The sequence below is a fragment of the Parambassis ranga genome, chromosome 3, assembly GCF_900634625.1.
Source record: "Parambassis ranga chromosome 3, fParRan2.1, whole genome shotgun sequence".
NCBI lineage: Eukaryota > Metazoa > Chordata > Actinopteri > Ambassidae > Parambassis > Parambassis ranga.
In genome coordinates this window covers 1,421,440-1,447,372 of record NC_041024.1, presented here as the reverse complement: position 1 = coordinate 1,447,372, position 25,933 = coordinate 1,421,440, and the positions used below count along the sequence as shown (strand labels likewise).

General features: G+C 41.7%; 1 protein-coding gene and 1 long non-coding RNA gene across 3 annotated transcripts; one reads left to right on the top strand and one right to left on the bottom strand.

Moving 5' to 3' along the window:
• Positions 1 to 453: 453 nt before the first annotated feature.
• On the top strand, positions 454 to 25,464 carry LOC114432970 (ras association domain-containing protein 7-like). Of its 2 annotated transcripts, XM_028401120.1 has the most exons (6): positions 454 to 474; positions 598 to 775; positions 23,548 to 23,670; positions 23,786 to 24,433; positions 24,506 to 24,774; positions 24,896 to 25,464. In XM_028401120.1, exons 1-6 carry the CDS (start codon positions 472 to 474, stop codon positions 25,049 to 25,051), a joined length of 1,377 nt encoding a protein of 458 aa, XP_028256921.1. In that variant the 5' UTR covers positions 454 to 471; the 3' UTR covers positions 25,052 to 25,464. The 2 variants fall into 2 exon arrangements, with proteins under 2 accessions (XP_028256921.1, XP_028256922.1); XM_028401121.1 differs by lacking the exons at positions 454 to 474; positions 598 to 775 and adding an exon at positions 20,230 to 20,399 and having other exon boundaries at positions 24,896 to 25,463.
• LOC114432971 (uncharacterized) lies at positions 588 to 20,332 on the bottom strand. The gene is made up of 3 exons (XR_003670333.1): positions 20,199 to 20,332; positions 3,990 to 4,184; positions 588 to 712 (listed from the first exon to the last, which is right to left on the bottom strand). It is a non-coding gene; the product is annotated as an uncharacterized LOC114432971 (long non-coding RNA).
• Positions 25,465 to 25,933: the final 469 nt, after the last annotated feature.

The window sequence follows — 25,933 nt, the reverse complement described above, 5'->3', positions numbered from 1 at the left end:
TAAATAAAATGTCTACACAACATGCGTTAAGGAAGACACTTAACCCTGAGTTGCTCCCTGTGGTTGCACCATTGGTAAATGACTGTATGTGCTTGTCTGCACAAAATGTGAAGTCATGTAAACCTCTTAGAGTCCATTTGAGAAGGTACATTTAATATGTGTAATGACACACAATGACCAACATACTGTGCAATTTCAATTGGAATTTTGTGTTCCATCACTGATCAGAAAGCTATAGACACACACACTGTAAGTCTCAGAGTGGCGTATTGGAGACAGGGAGAACAGTGCTGGAGAGTTTATACATTAATCACAGTGAGAGAAGCCTGGTGACAGACTCGTGACATCAGTGTTTGGACACACAGAAAGCAATGGAGGAAGTATTCACACCGCCAGTTTACCTGACAGTTAAAATGGCAGTAAACTAGTGGGAACGTTTTGCTTCAGAAAATCATGAGAGTAAGATGACGGATGGTAAACTTACTTTTCATTCAAAATAAAATATTTCAGAACAAAAATAAACATTTTTCTTCCAATATGAAAGCAGAAGAAACTGCACACGGGTAAATTTACTTTATTACCTGACATTGCCTTCAGGGTGACGTCACAGCCAGAATAGCTGCATTCCACAGCGTCACTCCTCCTCCTGGTTCTACTCCTTCCAGCAGGCTGTGTGGTGGTGAGTGCTTGGGTCATTCAGCCTCCCACCTGCCTGAACACACAACGGTGAAAGAGAAGAACGAGGTCCATGAAGGAAGAAAGAAGCTTGAACCAGGTGGGAGAGTAACTATTCCTTTCTGTAACTGTAACACACTATTGTAATTATATTGAAAATGTTTTACAACAGTTTGACATATATGATATCAAAGCATTGTTACTTCTTTTTGACAACCCTGGAAGGACATTCTACCTCTATAGAGAACATTGTTGTCTGTTACATTATTATTATTATCATCATCATTAAGTAGCTTTTATTTTTGTATTTCTTTACACTCTAACCTTAGAACTGCATCTGAGGGCTGAGTTGAGTGACAACAAGTATTGTTACTTAAAATAATTTCTGATCAGTTTATTAAAATATAGAAACATAAGTAAAAGTAACATAATGCAGTAGAAACTACATTTACATTTTGTATAGAATAGAATAGAATAAAATAATTTTTACAGAATAGGAAATATAGTAAAAAAACAAATCTGAAACTTGTATTATAATATATTTTTAAATATATGGAGTACTGTAACAATTTCCAAAAAGATAGGTAAAAATAAGTAAAAGCAAAATGTATGACTATATTAACAAAAATCATCTCATAATCTTTACAAATATGACAAACTATTGATTTCTCTCCAACACTGAAACTGATGTAGACCAGTGGAATTTAGTAAACAGAGAGTGGAGGCATGTGTGGGTGGAGCCTGGGTTTCTCAGGAAAGTCAGCGTGTTTTGCCGCATTCCTGCCCTCAGTAAACCTGTGTGTACCTGTGTACCTGTGAGCACCTGGATTTGGACACTCACCAGAAAATGGAATTAACTGCTTAAATTCTAAATATGAAAAAAGAAGTAGATGCAGAGAATGCAGATCTTTAAAAGCCTTAAATAAGAAAGATCATGTGAATTGACAAAGACTATGTGATTTGTCAATAATACAGGGTGCATTGCCTCACAGCCCCCTTTCAAGGAATGCAGATTTTATGATGTGAGGAAGACTTTTAAGCTTATATTTTAATTGTGCTTCTGGTAGTGACGCCCCCTAAAATGTATGAGGAGTTATTACATTTAAAATGATTAGTTAAGTAAGTAGTAAGTTAATGATTCCATGGTTCATCTAAACTTTACGTGTCTTTTTTGTTGTTGTCTGCTCAAAACAACCTATCAGTTTGAGGATTTTAACCCGTTCAATGCCAGTTTGAATACTTCATGTCATGTCAATGTGTTGTTTACACAAAAAGGTGATTTTTCATAAAACAATTGTTGGGTGGCTGGGGGATTTTCTACATGTCAAAGATTTTTGATCTAAACTGATGCCTGAGAGTCCAACGTCGATGGTCCCCAAATACCTATAGTGAAATTAAAGTGCAAATATCCTAAATGAAGAATTTAGATTACAGCACTGCAATTAAATTGGTAAAAGACTATAATTACTAACAGCACTCACAATGCAGCCGCACATTCTGTCTAGTTTCCTGTTCATCTGTCAGTCTGCTCTGCTGCCTATTACACTCAGACCTCAGACATATCAGAGGTAACTATGCTGCGTGTGTTACAGGGACGTTTGGTTCCAGTTGCTGAGGCATTCTCTTTGTTCTCATATCCTATAAAAAAGTTTACTCATTTCGTTGCTCTCTCCATGCAGCAATAATCACCTTTGAACTTGAGCAGGTCTTTTGTATTGTCTGTTGTCTATGATCTACATTAAATTCAACAGCAGCAAAACCTTAAACCAGCTCTAAAAATAACATTTGATTTTAGTTCCTGCATTAACGGGGAGACAAACTGGTGTGCAGTTTATTGTCCATGTACTTTGAGATGCTGCCATCTGGTGGTCCTTTGTAAAATTGTAAAATTTGTGCAAAGCAACTTTCTTTTTCAGCATCATATCATCAAACTTCAGAAGACTGCAGAAGTTCAGAAGTTCTCGGACGACTCTGCCATTGTGGGCTGTACCAGCAGAGGTCGGGAGCCGGAGTACATGAGTGTGGTGGACAGCTTCGTGGAGTGGTGCGGACAGAACCACCTGCAGCTGAATGTCACTGAGACAAAAGTAAAGAGCTGGTGGTGGACTTCAGGAAGGCTGGCTCAGTACTGGGAGTGGAGCTGGAGTCTGTGGTGGAGGTGACGGAGAGGAGGATACTGAGGAAACTCCTCAGTATTCGTAACAACACATCTCACCCCCTGCAGGACACACTGCTGTCCTACAGGAGCACATTCAGCGGTAGACTGAGACTACGAAGAGCAGCACAGAACGCCACAGGAGGTCCTTCCTGCCCGTGGCCATCAGACTGTATAACTCCTCCCCTTTCTGTGGGAGGGGAGCTAGATGATCATGTCAGGCATCACTGTCATTCCCTCCACTGGTCTATATTTATGTTTACTTAGCACCTTATATCTCCATATTTGTATCCATGTATCATATTACCTGGGAATGTACTTGGACCAAAAACTGGACTGGAGTAAGAACGTGGACACTTTACAGGAGGGGCCAGAGTGGCCTCTACTCTCTGAGGCAGCTGAGGTCCTTCAACATCTGCAGGACGATGCTGAGGATGTCCTCTGAGTCTGTGGAGCCATCATGTGTGCTGCTGTCTGCTGGGGCAGCAGTCTGAGGGTGAGGGACATCAACAGACTCTACAGAACCATCAGGAAGGCGGCCACGTTGTGGGAGAGGACCTGGACTCTCTGACAGAGTGTGTCAGAGGAGGACATGGTCCAAAGTAAAGACCATACTGGACTGTCCCTCCCACCCACTCCACACTGTGCTGAGCAGCTACAGGAGCTCGCTCAGCAACAGACTCCGACTCCCACAATGCACCACTGAGAGACACAGGAAGTCATTCCTGCCTGTCTCCATCAAACCACTGAACTCTGAACTGTAACAGTCACTCAGACACTGCACATTCAAACTGGAACATTCATGTCAGGCTCTTTACTATGTAAAGGTTTTTATACAGTAGTAAATATGTTCTTCTTTAGACACAACTCAGGGATTTAAATGCTGTCTAGGTATTTAGATATTTACGATATATTTCTATTTCATATTTTAATTATCTTTTCTTCTACTTTTCCCCTCGGGGATAAATAAAGTAATTTCTGATCTGATCTGATATATTGTGCTCATAATGTATACTGTACTCTGACTGGATTTTACTGACACTTATACTCTTATACTCTGTAACTCGATACCTCTGGCACAAGAATTTCCTTTGGGATTAATAAAGTTTTATCTTATCAATCTAAACCTTTTCACAAAAAGAGTACTGGAGGAAAATACCATGTTACAGCAGCAGGGGGTGCTCTTGATCCAGATGCAGATGAAATCCTTCAGAGACACAGGGTAGTATTTGAAGAAGGCCACAGCAGTATCCGGGGGCTTCAAGGCTTCCATCAGAGTAAGATTAGATGCCAAGCTCATATTTAAGAAGCCAGCCCTGCGCCATATGTTCCAAATGAGGCTGTGGGTAGAGAGCTGGACGGACAAGAAGGAATAGGTGTCATATCAAAAACAGATAGTCGTGAATGGACTGCAGCCATTGTCACAGTGCCAAAGATGAACAAGACAATCATACTTATCAGCATTGGAGGTGGACCCAGTAACATTTCAGTGCTCTGCTCATCCATTGAATGATGAATTATTATTGCACATTCATGAAAAGTGTGTCTACTCAGCTGCAATTGTAATTGGATGTAGACATTGTAATATGAAGGACAGCTGTTTAACAACTGCTACAGAGCAAAGCCAGTTCACCACCACTGAAGCTGGCTTGTGATTCATCACCTTATGGGGTCATTACCTTTGTGATGGAGAATGGAAAGAAGAGTCCACTGCATCTCCATCTCACAGTTTGACAGCAGAGCAAATACCAAATACAGAAAAAGTCCCTTTTTACTATTTTATTATTGATACCATCCACTAACACTTTCCTAACACTGGAATATCAATAGATGGAACAGACAGTTGTATTTTGCATGGTAGCAGTGTCTTAAGACACAATCTCTTTGTTTTTTCCTGTCCTCTGCTCTGGTAATACAGTTTCACTTCCTTTGTGTTGCGTGATGCCATCTTCATAGACGGTGCGACATCACATGCACTTGTGTTACATTTGTCTCAGCCAGTAATTTCCTCTCTATGGCCTCAGCTCTCAAACCACTCATGAAGTGGCCACATAGGGCTTCATCAAGCTGTTATTATATAGACAACTACTGACTTGGCCTCCTGCTGATTTCTCCTCTGAAATCGAAATCTCTCTGCAATAACAAGTGGTGGTAGACTTCAGTCAAGCCTGCATGTGATTTGTTGCTGGGTTTATCTGGGTTGCCAACAAGTTTGAGGGCATCTGCACCAATAACTGAGAAGAACAGACTGACTTTTATTCTTCCTTCACATCATCTGCCATTATCCACGCTGGTTTCTGTTGTTGCTAGCTCATAGATGGGCAATATTTCTTTGTTCTTTTCTCCATCCATTTTTTTTGTTTAATAAATATTAAATAAATGTTAAATAGAATACCAGCAAGAAAAGTACCGGTACTTTCATTGCATCCTCTCAACTTAGTTTTTCTATTGTCTATTGCCCAGGTCTGCATCAGTTCATGAGCTTGTTTTTTGTTAGCCACTGCAGTAGTGCTTCTCACTGGGTACCACTGTGGTCTGTAGCTGCAAAAGGTCAATGGGGATGAAGAGGAAATGTCCTTACATGTATGTTCTCTTTTTCATCCCGGCTTTGTCGCCAGTTGTAATGTCTCAGCGTTGAAATGAGTAAACCAGGTGGAGACAGGACTTGAGGGTGGACAGTTGTTACTTTACAGAGCCATGAGCCACTGGAACGCACTGTATACAACAGAATAATTCTCCTCCTCAAACATGTCAATACACCACATCCAGCATCATGTTCATCATGTGTTCTACAGTATAGAATGAACCCTCCAGTCTGTCTTTCTTGTGGTGGTTATTCACCATTTATCTAAGATTGGCTAGACATAGTTCCACAATGGTTGCCAACAGGCAGCCTCCTCATCAGCCCGTCTGTATGCTGCTGTGCTGTTCTCATTCAACCATCTTGGCCATTTTATTGCTGATAGTGACGTTCTCCAGTGGCTTTCAGCGTAGTTTTTGTGCTGTCCAGCAGCCCAGCCATTCAATCCACCTGCAACTCTTTCTACATTGACAAAAACCTCTCTTTGGCTTATTACTGTTGTTAAACTTTATAAACCCTTTCCCTTGCCTTTATGTAACATTAATACATGCACCTAAACCAGCTGATGTACAGCATATATAACTGAAAAAAAAATTACTGTTCTGCTTTTCAAAATACTTTTGGTTTCAATCTCAAGTATATAAATACTACCGCTGACTCAGACACCCCTAGAACCTCCTCCCCGCCTGATGTAAGGTAAGTGTCTGGGAAACCTCATATATTTAATATTATTTTAGACATATTTTTCCAAATACTATACTGCAATCAGGTTTATAGTGGTTATTGGAAATTAATACTATATTTATATATTATATACTATATTATCTCTGTGGTTTTGGACCACAGAGATATTCAGGGAAAGCCATGCCAAGTCTAAACTGAATACAGAAAAGCATAACATTGCAGGTACATTCTTAGTGTTATTTTATTTGCTGTTGGAGACCTACAAAGTAGGCTCAGGTGATTAGTCAACAGTAGAATAGCAAAAACGTGCTGCTTTGTTAAAGAAATATCCCAGAGTTAAAGTAAGATTAAGAATCTAAAAATCTAAAACCCAGCCACATAATCTACATAAAATATACAACCTAAGAAAAGATGATTTAAAACAGATGATTTGTGAGGTATGATGTGATTTACTTTATGATGTCAGTTTTTTTCATGCTATTAATACTGTAACAGTTAGTTATGAATAATGGCTGTTAGGCAAAGCCTACATGCTCAGACAGTAATGATTGCTCTGTGGTTCTTACCACTTCTGCAAAAACAGACTCTAAAATGCCAGAGAACAGACGTGATTATCTCAACTTACTGATGCTGCTGTGCCAGTTAAATTATGCATTCCGTGTTTTGACTAAAATCAAATAAAATGTTGTTGTTCCATTTGGTTTATTTTCCATAATGTACCAAAAGCAGCAACTGTGTCATCTTCATCAAAACATCAAAAACCTGCTGTTTTCAAACTACTTTCAATCTTCAGAATACAAATAGCAGAGCTGACCCCAGAGCCCCTTCCACCTGATGTGAGGAAAGTTTCTGTGAAACCTTATATGGTTCAGTCATTTGATTGTTTTATGTGTTTTTATCCAAATAATATAATGTAATAATAATAATAATAATGTAATGTATCAGGTAGCTATTGTTTCTGGAAAAGTAATACTAATATTTATATTTTTTCAGGTTTTGACCACAGAGTTATTCAGAGAAAAATATGTTCTGTCTACACTGATTACAGAAAGCACAACACTGCAGGTAGGTTCCTATAACAACAAACAGATGTAAAGTTTAACAGCGGCATTTCATTTCATTTTTGTCCATAGCCCATTGTCAATCAGTCTCCTCCGTGCCGTGTCTCCTGTACAGTACAGAATGCATTCAGCTTGCCAAATTTACATAAATCTCCCTCTTCTTCCTCTCTCTCTCCTTCATCCTCTCTGTCCTGTCTCCCTCTTCTTCTCCTCTCTCTCCTTCATCCTCTCTGTCCTGTCTCCCTCTTCTCCTCTCTCTCTCCTTCATCCTCTCTGTCCTGTCTCCCTCTTCTCCTCTCTCTCTCCTTCATCCTCTCTGTCCTGTCTCCCTCTTCTCCTCTCTCTCTCCTTCATCCTCTCTGTCCTGTCTCCCTCTTCTCCTCTCTCTCTCCTTCATCCTCTCTGTCCTGTCTCCCTCTTCTCCTCTCTCTCTCCTTCATCCTCTCTGTCCTGTCTCCCTCTTCTTCTCCTGCACTCAATCATGCACAGGCTTTCTGTGAAGCACCTTTAAACAATTCTGATCCAGGTGAGTTGAGTTGAGTTGAGTTTGGGGTCAGTAACGGCCTACAGGTACACTCCGACACACACACTTACACTTAGTGCTTTACAAGAACAGTAATGATGAAACAACATTAATACAAAGACAACCAGAAGATAATAAGCCATAGAACTAAAAATGAGAAAAAAATATTTAGAACTAAAAAGTAAAAACTTAATTAAAAATTTGAAACGAATTTTGAAAGGTCAAAGCCATGTGGAAATTTAACATCAAAAAAAGAGAAAGGCTCACCAATAAAAATATGTCTTAAGAGAGAAAAACACTAAAATGGGAGCGAAAGATGACTGTTGCCATAGTGACCCACTGGTTTGCCAACATCTGTTTAAAAAAAGCAATGTAGGAGAACACCAACCCTCTCATGTCAAAATCTTCTCTATACACACATGCTGTATCATCGCCATGAATGTTTGTTGAGTGTTAGCTGATGCTGCAATTTACTTCCAGTCCAAACGAAAAAAAGTCCATCCCAGCAGACTACAAATGTGTTTAATTCCACCCAGTTGCCAGACTAAACCTTTAACCATTGACCTTCTCTATAGCATTTTTGCACAACAATTTACAAGGCTTGCAATTGCCCTCTGTAGCCAAACTGCTTTGGATAGATGGGAAAATAGATGGATAGATACATGACATGAAAAGACACTAAGCAACCCAGTCCTGTTTGACTGTGGGACTAGGGCTGGGCGGTATTAACGGTATACGGCGGGGCACACCGGCAGCGATGGTATCATTTTCAATACCGTCAATAAAAAAAATGCAATGTACTTATATATATATATATATATATATATATATATATATATATATATATATATATATATATATATATATATATATATATATATATATATATATATATATATATATATATATATATATAGGATCAAATATTAAAACATATTTTATTTGATGCCTTGTGTGGTTTAATTTTCAGTTTAACTTCAGTAGTATAATATATTTTACTTTTGGAGATGATATAGTTTAAGAACATGACATGACATGACATGACGCAGAGAAGCGAGTAAGAGAGAGAGAGATGACAATAGATGCACCTGTGACCTGGTCCCTTAGATGAACACAACCTCTGTGGTTTAGAGCAGTGGTCCCCAACCACCTGGCCGGGGACCGGTACCGGTCCGTGGGTCATTTGGTACCGGGCCGCACAGAAAGACTGAGCAAAACATATATTATTCATTATCTGAGTCGGAAAGCTGTTTCATTTTATAAATCGATCAGATTCATCCGCCTGTGCCTTTAAGCACCTGCAGACGCTTGTCTCGGTCACGGGATACGGCCCCAAAATTAAGCACACAAGCAGCAAAAATAAATAAAAAACAAACGTCTTTGGAGAGCTTCTTCGGAAAGGGGAAAAGGCCTAACGAGGAGACAGAAGAAGAGGAGCCTACCTCTTCAAAGAAAAAGAAACCCGCATTTAAAAGACTATATCAGGAGTCCTATTTAAAATATGGATTTATTGCAACAGGTGATTCTCACACACCAAGTCCGCTCTGAGTGATATGTGGCGACAGACTCGCAAATGAGGCAACGAAGCCTTCAAAACTGCGAGACCGAGCACCCTGCATTAAAAGACAAGCCATGGAAGAAAACATGAACAAGAACGACTGAAGCAATTAATGACGGCCAAAACAAAATTACTGTGGGATTACTGTGAGTGGACTGGACATAAGAAACACACTTCGGGTGTCATGTCTCCCATTATCCCTAGATGGGACCGCCTCATTGCTGAGAATGCTCAAAGGCTCCCACTAATTAAGCATAAGAGTAAGTTGTCTCTTTATGCACTTTTTTTTCTGTGCCGGTCCGTGAAAGTATTGTTTTACATGATACCGGTCCGTGGTGCAAAAAAGGTTGGGGACCGCTGGTTTAGAGGACTGAGCCGGAGCTGAGATGGTATTTAGTTTCTGAATAGCCAACGGTTTGGTGCCGCCCTCTGACGTCTTACGTTTATAACTTTAATTCATTGTTTCAAATAAAACAATGAATTAAAGGTGACCGGCAGGTTTTCAGTTTACCGGACAAATGTTTTTATTATCAGAATTTATGAAGCTTAAAATGATAAATGATATGCAGGATATATAAGAATGATATCAAAGCTTATCAATTAGAATCTTTTTAATGAAAAGTACAGGCTGTATCAAAAGTTCCTCAATTAACTCCCATGCATAACTTTTGCACAAGCACTGCACTCTTTTAACATGATAAAAAAAACAAAACAAATCACATCGGGACTGGCTCATACCAGTTTAACAACGCAGCATGCTGGCAGCTTGAAATAAAAAAAGGCAGTTTGCAGGCACACAGTAGAGACAGGATCACCCAAGCTATCTTGGCCAGTTTAGCACACAGGTAGATTTATCTGAAATTTCATGAGGAATTCGCCATTGAGAAGTTAAAGCCTCTAGTCAGGGAGATGCAATGACATCTTTTGCGTTATCCAAATTTTGATACCGTCAAACACCCTCCACATTTTACCCCGGTATACGTAAATACTGTGCTGTCCTTCGTGTACCCCCCGTGCCCGGCAGGTAAAGCGCATTAGAAACTGCATTCTCTCTCTTTGTCTCTCTCTCTCCGTCTTCCCCACACAAGGAATCAAATAAAATATGTTTAATATTATATCATTATCTTCTATATAAGCATTTTTTTTATTGATGGTATTAAAAATGATACCGTCGCTACCTGTATGCCAGGTATACCGCCGGTATACTGTAATACCTTAATACCGCCCAACCCTATGCTGTAGCATTTGTTTGTTGTTGTTTTTAATAAACTAAGACGGTGATTTCTAAATGAAATTCATCTCTTTCTCTTTGACAGCCCTGCTGAACTTTCTTTCCAGAATAGGACTGGAGGAATTGTATCCCAACAAGCTTACTCTTAGGTCTCTCTTAGAGATCGACAAAAACAGCCTACATGAAAAACAAGTTTCATCAGTGCAGGAAATACCATGGTATTTTCTCAGAAATCTTATTAAAATCAATGCTGAATGCAGAAGCTGTACACAGTTATCAACAAATCATTATAAAGATGATGACCCTTTTGACCTGGACCATTACCCTGATGATGACTCTGACAATAAGGTTAACCCTCTAGACCTCATAGTGGCGCTCTTCCTCTGTGCTGACAGCTTCTTACAGCAGGAAATTGCTCTGAAGATGTCAATGTGCCAGTTCTCTGTTCCTCTGCTGCTGCCCTATGGCAATAAGAGTCAGTGCAGCCTGATGCTTTGGGCTTTGAGAGACATTGTCAGAGTGGCGTCCACATAATTTGTCTGAATCAAAAGGCTTTGTTGAAGACAACATTGTCCAAGCAAATGTACCGCTCTACTCCTTTGTGAGGCTGAAAAACTGCAGCTTATCAAAGTCCCAGCTTTTGAATCTTGTTCTCAGCCGCGGCCAACAGAATCAAAACATCTTCATACACAGAGATATAGAAGGAGGAGCTCTTAAAAGAGAAATAGCCGATGGACTTGTAGAAGTGTGCTGGTACCTTCCATGTGGGAGAGAAAATCTGGACATCTTTTCAAAACCAGTCGCCTTTGCCAATATGCGAGGAGACATCTGCGAGTCACTTGCACAATTTAATTTTCTGTTTCAAGTGTCAGCTGCCACCTTTGTGTTCCTGGACAAAGTTGAAGGAAATGAAGAGAAGATTCTGACCTCTCTTCACGATGTAAAATCAAAACTCTTCTTGGTAGTAAATCGCAGAGATGGGAGTGCTCGAGAGGACATGAAGACAGTCAAGACAACAAAGGAAAAACTGGCTTTACCAAACAGCAACATGACAACAACAGACTCAAGGGTAAATAAAGCAGAGTTTTCTAAGAAACTTTGTGCAGCCATCAAGACATCTCTACCACAGGTAACAACTACAATGAACATCACTGATATGCAAGCCAAAGCAACTGAGTTTGGTCTGTCTGTGGATGAATGCAAGAGTGATGAAGAAAAGAAGGCAGCTGAAGACATTATGAAAGGAATTGGAAAGCGAACGATACCCGACTACAAGAAACTGCAACTTCCTTTGCAGGGAGAAAACTGGAAAAGGATAGCACAGTTAGCTAAAGAAGAATGTAGACTGAAGAAGTCTGGTGACTCAAGACTGGAAGAATATAAATCTAATTTACAAGAGGAGAAAAAACTAATTGAAAAGAAGCAAAAGAAGTACAAACTTTCCAAAGGAATGAATAGATTTATTGAAAATCTTTCAACTAATAACAAAGAAAAAAGAGATTTTTTCCTGAGGTGGATGAAACTTATGCTAGATAAACAATCACGGAACAAACTGTCTGAACTGCGTAACAAATATAAGGAAGAATGCAAGAAAAAAAATGTCAAACTCATTGCCGAAGTAGATAAAGCTCTACTGGAGAGCTCCTTAGGAACAGAACATTACATGAGAGAGATGGGACTGATCTATGAGTTCTCTCCCTCACAAGATGCCAATGATAAAATCTCTCATCTCCCTGTTTTAGCAGCTGAAATGCTTTTGGATGGATATCCTTTGGAGCTCCTAGATGGAGATACTTCCAACATCTCAGAGAGATGGGTGACAGATGTGCTGATGGAGCTTCACAGGAAGGTTGGAGGGAAGAGCAGACTGTTGGTTCTGACCGTGCTGGGTGTTCAAAGCACAGGGAAGTCAACCCTCCTCAACACCATGTTTGGAGTGCAGTTTCCTGTTAGCAGTGGCAGATGTACAAGAGGAGCGTTCATGCTGTTCCTCAGAGTTGGACAGGATTTGAAAAGTGAGCTGAATTATGACTTTATACTTCTCATTGACACAGAGGGTCTAAAGTCTCCTGACCTGGCACAGCTAGAGGACAGTTATGAGCATGACAACCAGCTGGCAACCTTTGTTGTTGGCTTAAGTGATGTCACCATTATCAACATTGCAATGGAGAACTTTGCAGAAATGAAAGATGTGTTGCAGATCACAGTTCATGCATTCTTAAGAATGAAACAAATTGGCAAAAAGCACATTTGTCATATTGTCCACCAGAATGTTGGTGGAGTTTCAGCTCATTCCAAAGGCATGACAGAAAGACAACATCTGTTGGACCAGCTCAATGAAATGACACTGATTGCTGCAGAAATGGAAAAACAGCCTGGCATCAAAGCATTCACTGATGTGCTGGACTATGACATAGAAAAAAACAACTGGAACATCCCAGGACTCTGGCATGGAACCCCACCAATGGCACCAGTGAACACAGGCTACAGTGAAGCTGTAGCAGATTTCAAGAAAAATCTGTTGGAGACACTGAAAGGCGACAGAAGCACTGAGCCCTCACAGATCCCTGAGTTTCTTGAATGGATGAGAAGTCTCTGGAAAGCAGTAAAGTATGAGAACTTCATCTTTAGCTTCAGAAACACTCTTGTGGCTCACGCCTATGACAACCTCTGCAAAGAGTTTAATCAGTGGGAATGGGACTTTAGAAAGGAGATTTTCAAGTGGCAGACAGGAGCAGAGTTAGAAATGTCTAATGTAGACAATGAATCTGAAGCAAAAGACTGGAAAAGACTGGTCGACTCAAAAAAAGAAGAACTGAAACACAAAATAAAAGAACAACAGACATCAATGGAGAAGAAACTCCATGACTACTACAAAAGGAAAGACTGAAATGTAAATCTCATTGAGAAATACAAAGCTGACTTTACTAAAAGTATCAGTGGTCTTGCTAATGAAATGAAACATTCAATGAGTACTAAACTGGACTGCATCCTTGAGCGCAAAAAAATTACAAAGAAGGCTGAAGACATACAGAGGAAGTACAGAGGTGTGATTGAAAAGCAGGTCATGAAACTTCTAAGTGACTGCAAAGACTCCACGCTGTCGGATCCACAGCTGAATGAAGAGTTTGAAAAGATGTGGAGCAGAGCCACTGCAGACATTTCTGGCCTGAAAGAAGAAGACATTGTGGGATGTGTAATGGAGCAGCTGAGAAAACATTTTGCAAACCTGAAAGTTAATGAAGATTTGGAGAACATTGACTTGAAGGAAACCGGAAGGGGTCCATTTAAGACCAGAAGTGACCATATAGATTCCCAGTTTAACAAGATTACACATGTCATAGAAGATCTACAGAGACCCACAGATCATCTCATTGAGTCTTGTACACAGTTTGTACATGCTAAAGTAAAGACACATGAAGATTACCATGACTCTTTTTCACTGGATCTTCTGGAAAGAATTGACAAATCCCTTACAGAAAGTTGCAGGCTTCACAAAACAAACAAGCGGTTTGAGATTGATCTTAAACTCCATATTTGTGGCATTGCTGCAAGAGAATTCCTCAAAATGCACAAAAGGTTCTTGTCAGAGAAAAATCCTCAAAACCAGCTGGAGAAGTACAAGGCTCAGTACCTGTCAGACTTTCTGGACTTGTACAAACAGAGAGATCATTGTCAACGCAAAGCAGCTGATTTTGTCAGAGTTTGTCTCAAACCTGCAGTGAAAAACTACATCAACAGATCTCTGGGAATAGACATCATGGAGGAGATGCTGACAAGCTCTCATTCAGCAGAGTATAGCTCCCGCTCCTTTTTCCAGTACAGCATTCAGAAGGAGCTGTTTCAAAAGGGAGACTTTCAGAGCTTTGTCAAGTACATTGGTAACTATGAGATATATGTTAAAGACTGGATATTTCACAGCTTCCGGCGCGGCCTCGCGGTAGCAGCCAGCCAGAGAAGCTCCGCACACCGCGGGTGTATTAAGTTGTTTTTCGTAATTTATTCCTACTCTACACACTCTACTTCGTACTAAATCGAAGTATAAGCGGTCAGGCATTGCAATAATGCGTCTTTTTCGGACTTTCTTCGTGGTCTTCATCGCTTTTGGAGCACTTTTATCATGCCGCGTCTCGGCCGTGACGGAAACACGCCAGGGCTCCATTGTTTACACCAGGGATCAGCTGATGAGTCTCCAGCACAGCGGGATGTATGGCCAGCGACACGAAATCCCCAAAGAACTAAGAAGGAAACAACGCGGAAGCAGAGGGGGCAAAAGAAGACAGCTGAGGAAAAGAAGATACAAGCCGTATCTTCCTTCTATCGTCATGGGTAATGTTAGATCACTGGGTAATAAGATGGAAGAGTTAACATCTCTCACAAAGAGCGAGTGTGTGTTTCGTGAGGCGTCTGTAATGTGCTTTACAGAGACGTGGCTGCACGCAAACATACCGGACTCTACCGTGAGTTTAGCCGGCTTTCAGTTGGTACGGGCGGACAGGAACTGCACCGAGAGCGGCAGGAAGAAAGGAGGGGGACTGGCGCTCTACGTGAACAACCGGTGGTGCAGCCCGGGACACGTTACGGTAAAGGAGCGTGTGTGCAGCCCGGACATTGAACTGCTAGCGGTGAGTCTACGTCCGTATTATTTGCCCAGAGAGTTCTCTCACGCCATTGTACTCGTTGTTTACATTGCTCCCTCGGCTGAGGCGTCGCGGGCTACTGACGTCATCAGCTCTGTGACCGCGAGGCTTCAGACCCAGCACCCTAATGCCTTCATAGCGATTTCTGGCGATTTTAACCATGTTAATCTGAAATCAACTCTGCCCACTTTCAAGCAGTTTGTGGACTGTAAAACAAGAGAAAATAAAACTCTAGATTTACTGTATGCTAATGTTAAAGAGGCATACAGCTCCATAGCTCTCCCTCCCTTGGGCAGATCAGACCATAGCCTAGTCCACCTCAAACCCCAGTATATACCAGCAGTACAGCGGCAGCCGGTGACCACCAAAACTGTACGGAGGTGGACACCGGAAGCCCTGGAGACCCTGCAGGGATGTTTTGAGGTGACTGACTGGGATGTGTTCTGTGACACCCACGGTGAGGATGTAGACACACTCACAGACTGTATCACAGAATATGTTAATTTTTGCACAGATTCTCTAATCCCCACCAGGTCAATACGCTGCTTTCCAAACAATAAACCATGGGTGACAAAGGACATCAAGGCATCACTCAACAGAAAGAAGACAGCCTTCTTGAGTGGAGACAGAGAGGAGATGAGGAGGGCCCAGGCAGAGGTGAGGGAGAAGATTGGAGAGGGCAAGGAGAGCTACAGGAGGAAGCTGGAGAGCCAACTTGCCCGGAACAACTTGAGGGAGGTATGGAGTGGTATGCGAACCATCACCGGCCACAATAGGATCTCCGACCAGCTGATGGATGGAGATCTGCAGGAGGCCAACCAGCTGAACCTGTTTTTCAACAGGTTTGATAGTCCACTCCCTGACCACCCTCCCCCTCCCTGTGATGCACCATTAACACCTGTCGATAACAACAATGTACCTCCTCCTCCTCCCCCTCCCCCTAACCACACTAACCAGTTTCACCTCCCCATCAATAACATCACCCTGCCCCCCTTACCCCACCTCCCATTAACAACCCCCCACCCTCCCCCTTCAGATCTCTCTCTCTGCTCTTCTGTGTCCACAGTTACCATCACCACAGAAGATGTGAGGAGGGAGTTCAGTCGCCTACGACCGGGAAAAGCTGCAGGACCGGACGGACTCAGCCCCAGAGTACTCAGGGACTGCGCCACACAGCTGTGTGGGGTCTTCCAGCACATCTTCTCCCTGAGTCTGAGCCTGATGACTGTCCCTGCCCTGTGGAAGACAACATGCCTTGTTCCTGTGCCCAAGACCAAACATCCAAGCACACACAGCGACTACAGACCAGTTGCTCTGACTTCACATGTGATGAAGTCTCTGGAGAGGCTGGTCCTGAAACACCTGCGTGCTGTTGTGGAACCATCGCTGGACCCCCTGCAGTTTGCTTACCAGCCCTGTATTGGAGTGGAGGACGCCATCATCTACCTGCTGCACAGAGCACACACCTACTTGGAGGAGGCAGGTAACACTGTTAGAATCATGTTCTTTGATTTTTCCAGTGCGTTTAACACCGTGCAGCCTGCCCTTTTGAATAGGAAGCTCCTGGACATGCAGGTAGAGACCCCACTGGTCACCTGGATCACTAACTATCTTACAGGTCGACCACAATTTGTGAGGTTGAGGAACACCGTCTCGGACACGATAGTGAGCAGCACGGGGGCACCCCAGGGCACGGTACTGTCTCCATTCCTGTTCACACTCTATACATCGGACTTCAGACACTGCTCACAGTCCTGCCACCTGCAGAAGTTCTCGGATGACTCTGCCATTGTGGGCTGTACCAGCAGAGGTCGGGAGGCGGAGTATATGAGTGTGGTGGACAGCTTTGTGGAGTGGTGCGGACAGAACCACCTGCAGCTGAATGTCACAAAGACAAGAGAGCTGGTGGTGGACTTCAGGAAGCACCAGACACTCCCAAACCCGGTCAGCATCAAGGGTACCAACGTGGACATTGTGGACAGCTACAAATACCTGGGTGTCCACATTGACCACAAACTGGACTGGTCCACAAACGCAGAGGCAATATACAGGAAGGGACAGAGTCGCCTGTATCTACTGAGGAGACTCAGGTCCTTTAACGTCTGCCAGACCATGCTGCAGATGTTTTACCACTCGGTGGTCTCCAGCGTCATCTTCTACGCTGTAGTGTGCTGGGGCAGCAGGATGAAGGCGGCCGACACCAACAGACTCAACAAGCTCATTAGGAAGGCTGGCTCGGTGCTGGGAGTGGAGCTGGAGCCTGTGGTGGAGGTGACGGAGAGGAGGATACTGAGGAAACTCCTCAGTATTCGTAACAACACGTCTCACCCCCTGCACGACACACTGCTGTCCTACAGGAGCACATTCAGCGGTAGACTGAGACTACCGAGGAGCAGCACAGAACGCCACAGGAGGTCCTTCCTGCCAGTGGCCATCAGACTGTATAACTCCTCCCCTTTCTGTAGGGAGAAGCGCTAGATAATCATGTCAGGCATCACTGTCATTCCTATATTATGTTTACTTAGCACCTTACATCTCCATATTGTATCCATGTATCATATATTGTGCTCATACCGTGTTCTGTACTCTTTTTGGATTATAGTGACACTTATACTCTGTACTTAACTGCATTTAATGTAACTTAATACCTCTGGCACAAGAATTTCCTTCGGGATTAATAAAGTTTTATCTTATCTTATCTTATCTTATCTTATTTCAGCAGATTCAGCAAAAAATGTCTGAGGAGAAGACTCTGTGCAAACTGATGAACAAAAATCTGCAGGTCATAGTTAAAAAAATAACAGAAGCCACAGAGCAGGCCTCAAAAAGACATGACGGTGTTCTGCTACCAGATGACAAAGAAAGCATCACAGAGTTCATCAATAACATGCGCAAACACCTGATTAAGGACATCTCAATTTCAGTGGAGGATGAAAAAGCCACACTGTTTCAGATCCAGAGCACATGCCACCTATTTGTCAAGAGTCTAAAGGCCTCAATACAAGACTTGAAATCACATCTTCAGGAGGAATTCTCAAAATCTGAAGACATCATAGAGGTTCTGAACAAGCTCCCAATCAAACCATGGAACGAGCTTTTCAAGCGAGTGTTTGGGTGTGGAAAGCAATGTCCATTCTGTAGTGCCCTGTGAGGCCGGAGGAAAAGATCACAAGCAACATCATGCAGCTGTGCATCGCCCACAAGGTCTTGGTAGATTCAGTTATGTACAAAATCGTGAACTGATAGAAACACTTTGTACAACAGAGGTAAACAGTAATCACGCATTTAGGAATGAAGACACACAATGGAAGTGGCATCCTTACAAAGACTACACCAAATACTATCCAGACTGGCAGATTACCCCAGACTCCACCATAGAAGCATCTGACTACTGGAAGTATGTCCTGGCACAGTACAATGAAGAATTTGCAAAAGAATATGCAGTCGAGCCAGCCAATGTTCCAGAGGCCTGGAGAGGCATCACCAAGGAACAAGCACTGAAAGGCTTAAAAGAGGCTTTCAAAGTACAGTGAATGATGACCAGTCCTGACAAATTTCTTCATAGAAGTCATACTGTATTTTTTGGATACACATCCATCTTAACAAAGAATCTAAAAGCTGGAACGAGACTTCTCATTCTTAACCATTTTTGTCAATCTTTAACTTGTACTTTTTCATTCATCTGCACAAAGATTCTACAAAGAATATTTTTTTCTGCTTTGCTTCTTAATGCATTTAAGATTCAATATATTTTTTAAAGTATAGGTATCTGTAGAACCAAGCACTTTTGATGGGATTATGTTTTGTGATCATTTTTGACAGATCACTTTTACATTCAACAAGAAACTTTAACTTATTGGACTTCTTAAGGCAGGTTTAACATTTTTTTTTTTACATGTTTTGCTTTGTTTTCCTTTGTAATGCTGCATAGTGATGAACATGAAGACTAGTGATAAATGCAGTGATGCTGATCCTAATATTTTAATTCTTGTCTTCCTCTAACAGATACATGCAAACAATTTTAATGTGTAGTTGTATCTGTACTTAGATATACATATACTCAGACGTATGTGTATACTTACATTCTTTTCTTGCTATATTCACAGAACATTTTAAGAAGTTTCTTTCATTATGACGTCAGCATATGTAGCTCTCCATGGACCGTTTTGATTTGATCCATCCACCTTCTGAACTGATCAGCCGTGACTGTTTGTGTCCCTCCCAGTAAAGTGTCCGGGGCTGTTAGGCTGCACTGGCTCCCTGTGAACTACGAATTGATTTTAAAGTTCTACTGTTTGTATTTAATGTTGTCAATGGTCTTGCACCTTCTTATTTATCTGAGATTTTATACATTCACCAACCCAACAAGGCTTTATGCTCTGCTGACCAGCAGCTTTTACAGGTCCCTCAGTCAAGGTTAAAACAGTGGGGTGATCGCTTTTGCAGTGACAGGTCCTAAACTCTGGAATAACTTTGTCTTTGAGCTGCGTACAATCACAGACCTGCCACTGTTTAAAGCCAAACTTAAGACTCACCTACTCAGGATGGCTTTTAATACATCACTGTGACACTCTCATCTCTTTTATGTATTATTGTGTCTTATTGGTATTCCATTATCTGTTTTTATTATTTCTTTCCTTCTTATTGTTTTTAAGTCTGCACTTTGTTTTTAAATGTGTTTAAAGCGCTTTGGGCAATTTCTGATTGTAGTAAGGCATATTATAAATAAAGGTTGATTGACCGATTGATTGTTCATCTGTTATGTATGGAGTTGAGGAAGGGGAAGGTCCAGGCAGGGTTAGGGTACGTAAAATGTATTTATTTGTCATATCAGTCAGAACTAACTTCGAGAATTAGGATTGAACTGAATAAATTCAAAATGCTTCTTGTAGCTTTACAAATGGTCATTAGATAAGCATACAGATATATAGTTAACCTATAGCAGCTTCAGAAAGTCTGTGTTTTTATCCCGCTTTCTGTGCACTCTCTGCATAAACAATAATGACCGACTCCACCGACCGCCACGACACCGCGACACTCTATTGCAGGTAGCAAATTGCTTGTCTGTGGGAAACACTGATTAATCTTACCTGACACCACTTTCAGTGTCGTCACTTTTTATGCAGCACAGCCAGAATAGCTGCATTCCAGAGCGTCACTCCTCCTCCTGGTTCCACTCCTTCTGGTGGTGAGTGTTTGGGTCATTCAGCCTCCCGCCTGTCTGATCACACAACAGAACAAGAAGAAGAAGGAGAAGGACCATCCATGAAGCCCAGAAACGTTTGAACTAGGTGGGAGTTACAATTCCTTTCTGAGCTGTAGTAGTCTGTAACTGTAATTGTATCATATATGTTTATATCAGCCATGATTCACAATTAGCTTGATTTTGTGAGTCACCTAAATTATTTCTAATTATTTTGTGATCAGTTTTTTTTAAGATAGAAACATAGGTAAAAACACATTAATCAGTCATTTTTAGAAGTCATGAAGAAATTCAGTCCAGTTGTGAGTAGCATCAGATGCTGAGCTAAGAATACACTCCATTTAAAAAAGAGGAAACATAACAAAAGATCTGAAAATAATTGTATCATAAAATAAACAAACAGAGCAATTAACAATTATTACTTATTGTCATTTTCTACTGTGCTGAGCTCCTATTGATTTCTCTCCAACACTGAAACTGATGTAGACCAGTGGAATTTAGTAAACAGAGAGTGGAGGCATGTGTGGGTGGAGCCTGGGTTTCTCAGGAATGTCAGCGTGTTTTGCCACATTCCTGCCTTCAGTAAACCTGTGTGTCTTCTCCGGGCAAACATGACACAAACCTTCCCACACTCCACACACAGACACCTGCTGCAGATCAAACGTGTGATTGGTGTGTGAAACCGATCACCCTCAAAGCATTCCGACACTTTTTCTACCATGTTTTGGATAAAAAGGCTCTTTTCTTTTAAATTTATATTTACATTTTAGACAATCAGAACTCTTGATGATTATGATTGTATAAATAATTTTGCGAATGTGAGATTTAACTTAAAGCAGTTCTCACAGTGTTTAATTTGTTATTATAGTTTGCTGAATATTATTTATACTCATATTTAGGGGAAAGTGTCAATTTTAACACAATACAGTGTGGAAACGGTGAAGAAATATTTACAGCACCTGGATTTGGACACTCACCAGAAAATGGAATTAACTGCTTAAATTCTAAATATGAAAAAAGAAGTAGATGCAGAGAATGCAGATCTTTAAAAGCCTTAAATAAGAAAGATCATGTGAATTGACAAAGACTATGTGATTTGTCAATAATACAGGGTGCATTGCCTCACAGCCCCCTTTCAAGGAATGCAGATTTTATGATGTGAGGAAGACTTTTAAGCTTATATTTTAATTGTGCTTCTGGTAGTGACGCCCCCTAAAATGTATGAGGAGTTATTACATTTAAAATGATTAGTTAAGTAAGTAGTAAGTTAATGATTCGATGGTTCATCTAAACTTCACGTGTCTTTTTTGTTGTTGTCTGCTCAAAACAACCTATCAGTTTGAGGATTTTAACCCTTTCAATGCCAGTTTGAATACTTCATGTCATGTCAATGTGTTGTTTACACAAAAAGGTGATTTTTCATAAAACAATTGTTGGGTGGCTGGGGGATTTTGTTTTAAACCAGTCTTCGACATGTCAAAGATTTTTGATCTAAACTGATGCCTGAGAGTCCAACGTCAATGGTCCCCAAATACCTATAGTGAAATTAAAGTGCAAATATCCTAAATGAATGCATTCAGATTTACTTTTAAACAAGGGAACCTCATGAAGGATGATGAGCAAGTCTCCCCTGGTTGTAAACATGAGGAGGAGGAGGGAAAGCAGTGACAGTAAAGAGGTTTCTGAAAAATAAATGCTGTTGCGTCGGCAACTCTCCAACACCGGCTGTTTGGTTTTTGTTACAAAGATTCCACAGCATATTTGAGAATATCATATGTGCTGGTTCATGTATACTGACACCGTGGGACACTGACATCTTGTACTGGCTTTTACACATCTTCCAGGAAACAGATTACATTACAGTATGAATGCTGTACAGCAAGTTCAGAAACTTTCTTTCTTTCCCATAACAGAGACGGGAATCTTTGTTGTCACTGACTAAATATGTTTCCTGCAAAATGTCACGCAATTTAATGAAGAAGCATATTCTTACCACAGATGTAAGACACACAAAAAACAACTAAAAATGTATTAAAATTTTGTCCTATAATGATTCAGGGTCCTTACCTGCAGATTCACAGACCTTTTAAAGCTTGATGTGGATCCAGTGTGGTTCACCTGGGTCTTTTAGCTGCCATCTTGAGCCAATTGCAGCTGTCTGCAAGTAACAGTCACACAATTCAATTAGTCTCTATGAAACAGAAACGTTATACTTACAAGGAAGTTATACTGGACACACCCGTTTTCTTTTGTTATTATTATTGTAACAGACAACAATGTTCCGTATAGAGGCATAAAGTCCCTTCAGGGTTTCCGTAATGTTGTGATACTTATACTTCCGGGTTCTCTGCGTGTGGTTGGAAAAAGACGCGCGGTGGCGGAGTGATTAAAGAAGGAAGCGGTTCGGCTGCGGCAGCTTTCTGTCTCCTGTGTCGTTTATTGTTTTTTTGTAATAGCAACATTTCTTCTTAAACCACCGCTGCCACCAACGAAAGCAGAACAAAGTTGGGTCCTTCTAAACTGTGAAGCTAAAAAAAAACAATAAACGAGACAGGAGACGGAAAGCTGCAGCAGCCGAACCACTTCCTTCTTTAATCACTCCGCCGCCGCGCTTCTTTTTAAACAACCCTGGAGCGATATTCTACCTCTATATAGAACGTTGTCTGTTACATCATTATTATTATCATCAACATAATCTGCAAATTACAACGGAAAGCTTCTGTGACTTTATTAAATGGAATGTGTTTTTTACTGTGACATGTTAGCTGTAAATAAACCCTCTCATGAAGGTTTAAGCTAGCTTCCCAATCAGCCACCGACAATATTAAAAAATAATAAAATACTTTGCAGTTAATTTTAGTTACTACCTATTCTGGCATAAAATACACACACATTGACCACAAAAAACAACAACTCACCAGGACCCTCTTCAACGCTCCACCGCAACATCAAGACCCTTTTTTGTCACTTGTTAATAAGCTAGCAGCTACTAGCTCCTCTACTGTTTACGTTGCTTACGGCAAGGAGCAGCGCTGCCATCTGATTGGCTGCGCTCTTAAAGGGACAGTGCACACGTTACAAATCAACCTCCATAGACAACAATACAATGACAATGACCATGGATGGATTCAGTCGTGTTTCTTTGTAATTATATGAAGTTGCAGATTATTGTTGCCATTTTTTTTGATAACTGATGTTTCCTTATTTTCTTATTCTATCCTACTGTGTTTCTGCAGGTCACAGGTGGTGCTCTGAGATGGAGCTAAAGGTGTGGGTCGAGGGTGTGGTCAGAGTGGTGTGTGGCCTCTCTCTGAGCACTTCCTGTCAGGATGTTGTCATAGCTCTCGCACAAGCAATTGGTAAGTGTGTATAGTCTGTAATCTGTTTTCAGCGGCGGATTGATCCACGTATCGGTCTTTATCAAATTAAGCAAGTACTACAATCTATAAATGAATCTGTATTTGTTTTGTGCAGGTCAGACAGGTCGTTACATTCTTATCCTGAAGCTGCGAGGGAAGGAGAGGCAGCTGGTTGCTGATGACTGTCCTCTGCAGCATCTGGCTCAGCTGGGACAGCTCGCTGCGGATGTCCAGTTCGTCCTGCGGAGGACCGGTCCCAGCCTCAGCGAGGGTCAGGAGACACCTGCCAGAGAGAGGCTCCTCCCCCTGCCCAGACCAACAGAGCCAGAACCCATCAAAAGCTCGGAGCCGCAAAAAGCCCTCACCTTCAATTTGGGTCCCTCAACGTTTCCCAGGAGGACTAAACCAAACAGGGCCTCGTCTCCTTCACTCAGAGCCTCACCTGAACCACAGGCTTCTCCTGTCTCGTTCTCAGACCCCCATAACTCTGTGAAGGCACATCCTTCTCACCCCTCCAAAGAGGAGGTGTTCAGGCAGGTTTTGCTGCAACAAAGGAGGCTGCAAGACCTGGAGATTCAGCTTAAAGTGCTGCAGAGGGAGACAGAGATGTGGGAGAGGTCATCTGCTGCAGGTCCTCCTGTGACTGTGGACCTCACTGAAGAACTGGAGGAACTGGAGCAGCAGCTGAGACAGAACGAGGCAGAGGTGGCGTTTGGAGAACACTGGGAGGAACAGTTAGAGGCAGAGACGGAGCGAGAGCGAGGTACGTGACCGAAACATTTCCTCATATGTTCTGGTGTCTTCAATCTTGAAACCTTGTCCTTTTTAATAACAGATCTGTGCAGCCGGCTGCAGCTGATCCACTCATCCTTAGATGATCAATGTTATGAAATCATGGAGCTCCAATCCCAATCTGCACATCTAGAACAGGACCTACAGCTCCAAGCCCAGAGTGAAAGCTCCCAGGTGGAGACCCAGCTGTCAGACGAGGCCCTGAGGTCCCTCAACCAGCAGCTGCACAAGCGCCTGCAGCTGGGACAGGATCTGGACACATCGCTGTCAGAGATGCAGAGGGAGCTCCAGACAGCAGAGAACAGGGTAAAGGTATAACTCTGCCGTCACCTTCTCAAAGCTGTGCTCACACCTGCAGCAACGGGGCATTGACTTCAAACTCATGATCACAAAGAGTTAACTGCAAAATGATGTCCCCCCCTGTGTCCTCCAGGAGAGATCAGAGGTGATTAAGGACCTGAGTAAAGAGCTGAGACAGTGTAACCTGCAGCAGTTCATCCAGCAGACTGGAGCAGCTCCACACTCAGACCAGACACACTCCCCGCCCGTCGGTGAAGTTTACCTCAGCAGCGCCGGCATCATGGAGTAGAAGCAGCAGAGACTCCGTCCATGTGCACCAGCAGGTATTCAGCAGCACCTGCAGCCTTCGGCAGCATCGCAGCATCTAAGCACAGAGTTCACTGAAACTGTTTGAGAAATGTTCACCATCACATTGAATCAAGTGCACAGAATGTAAAACATTTAAAGGGACAGTCCACCCTAAAATCCTGTGGCCAGTTGTGTTGTCCCTTTAATTTAACTTTACTACAACTTTATTGTAAATCATGTGCTGTGAAAACGTCCACCTTGAAGACAGGATGTTGACATTTTCTTTTTCCTGTCGTGTGTGTGTGTGTGTGTGTGTGAGAGAGAGAGATCAGCCAATTGTTGTCACTTAAATACAATGAATGTTTGTGTCTAATATTTAATTTTTCATACTTTATAGATTTTGTTATTCTTTTTATATTGATCATATCAATGATAAAAATGTTTTTTGTATTTCTGAATTAAAGTTCACCTGATGCAGGTGCATCTTTCCTCCACCAGAGGGTGTCAGAGCTTCTTTTATGGTGTGATTCTTTAGATTCTTTCTTTTAGCTCCAAACAGGAACAGCTCAGTGCTTTCTCATTCTCATTTTGTCCTCTGTGGGGAACATTAATCCACAAGGAATATTTCAGCACTGTAGAGAACACATGGGCCTTTTAAAAGCTGAGGTGGGATATAAGACATTTAGATCCACCTATGACGGTTCTATCATCTATATTTTATTAAAAGAACAAGAAAGTGAGATTTTTAGATTTCCAGATTTTGAGAATGTCGTGGTATTTTTTTAGGCATGGCTCTTAACCTGACTTTGGTTCTTCTCATAAAAATATTCCAAACAAAAGTAAAAAAAGAGACAACTGCAGACAGGCTTTATTGCAGATCAAA

What these genes read in the sequence shown, in the direction of transcription:
- LOC114432970 (XM_028401120.1), top strand. An exon ending in AGAGACGGAGCGAGAGCGAG is followed by an intron (nt 24,434 to 24,505) that starts GTACGTGACCGA and finishes TTTTAATAACAG; the next exon opens with ATCTGTGCAGCCGGCTGCAG. An exon ending in CAGCAGAGAACAGGGTAAAG is followed by an intron (nt 24,775 to 24,895) that starts GTATAACTCTGC and finishes TGTGTCCTCCAG; the next exon opens with GAGAGATCAGAGGTGATTAA.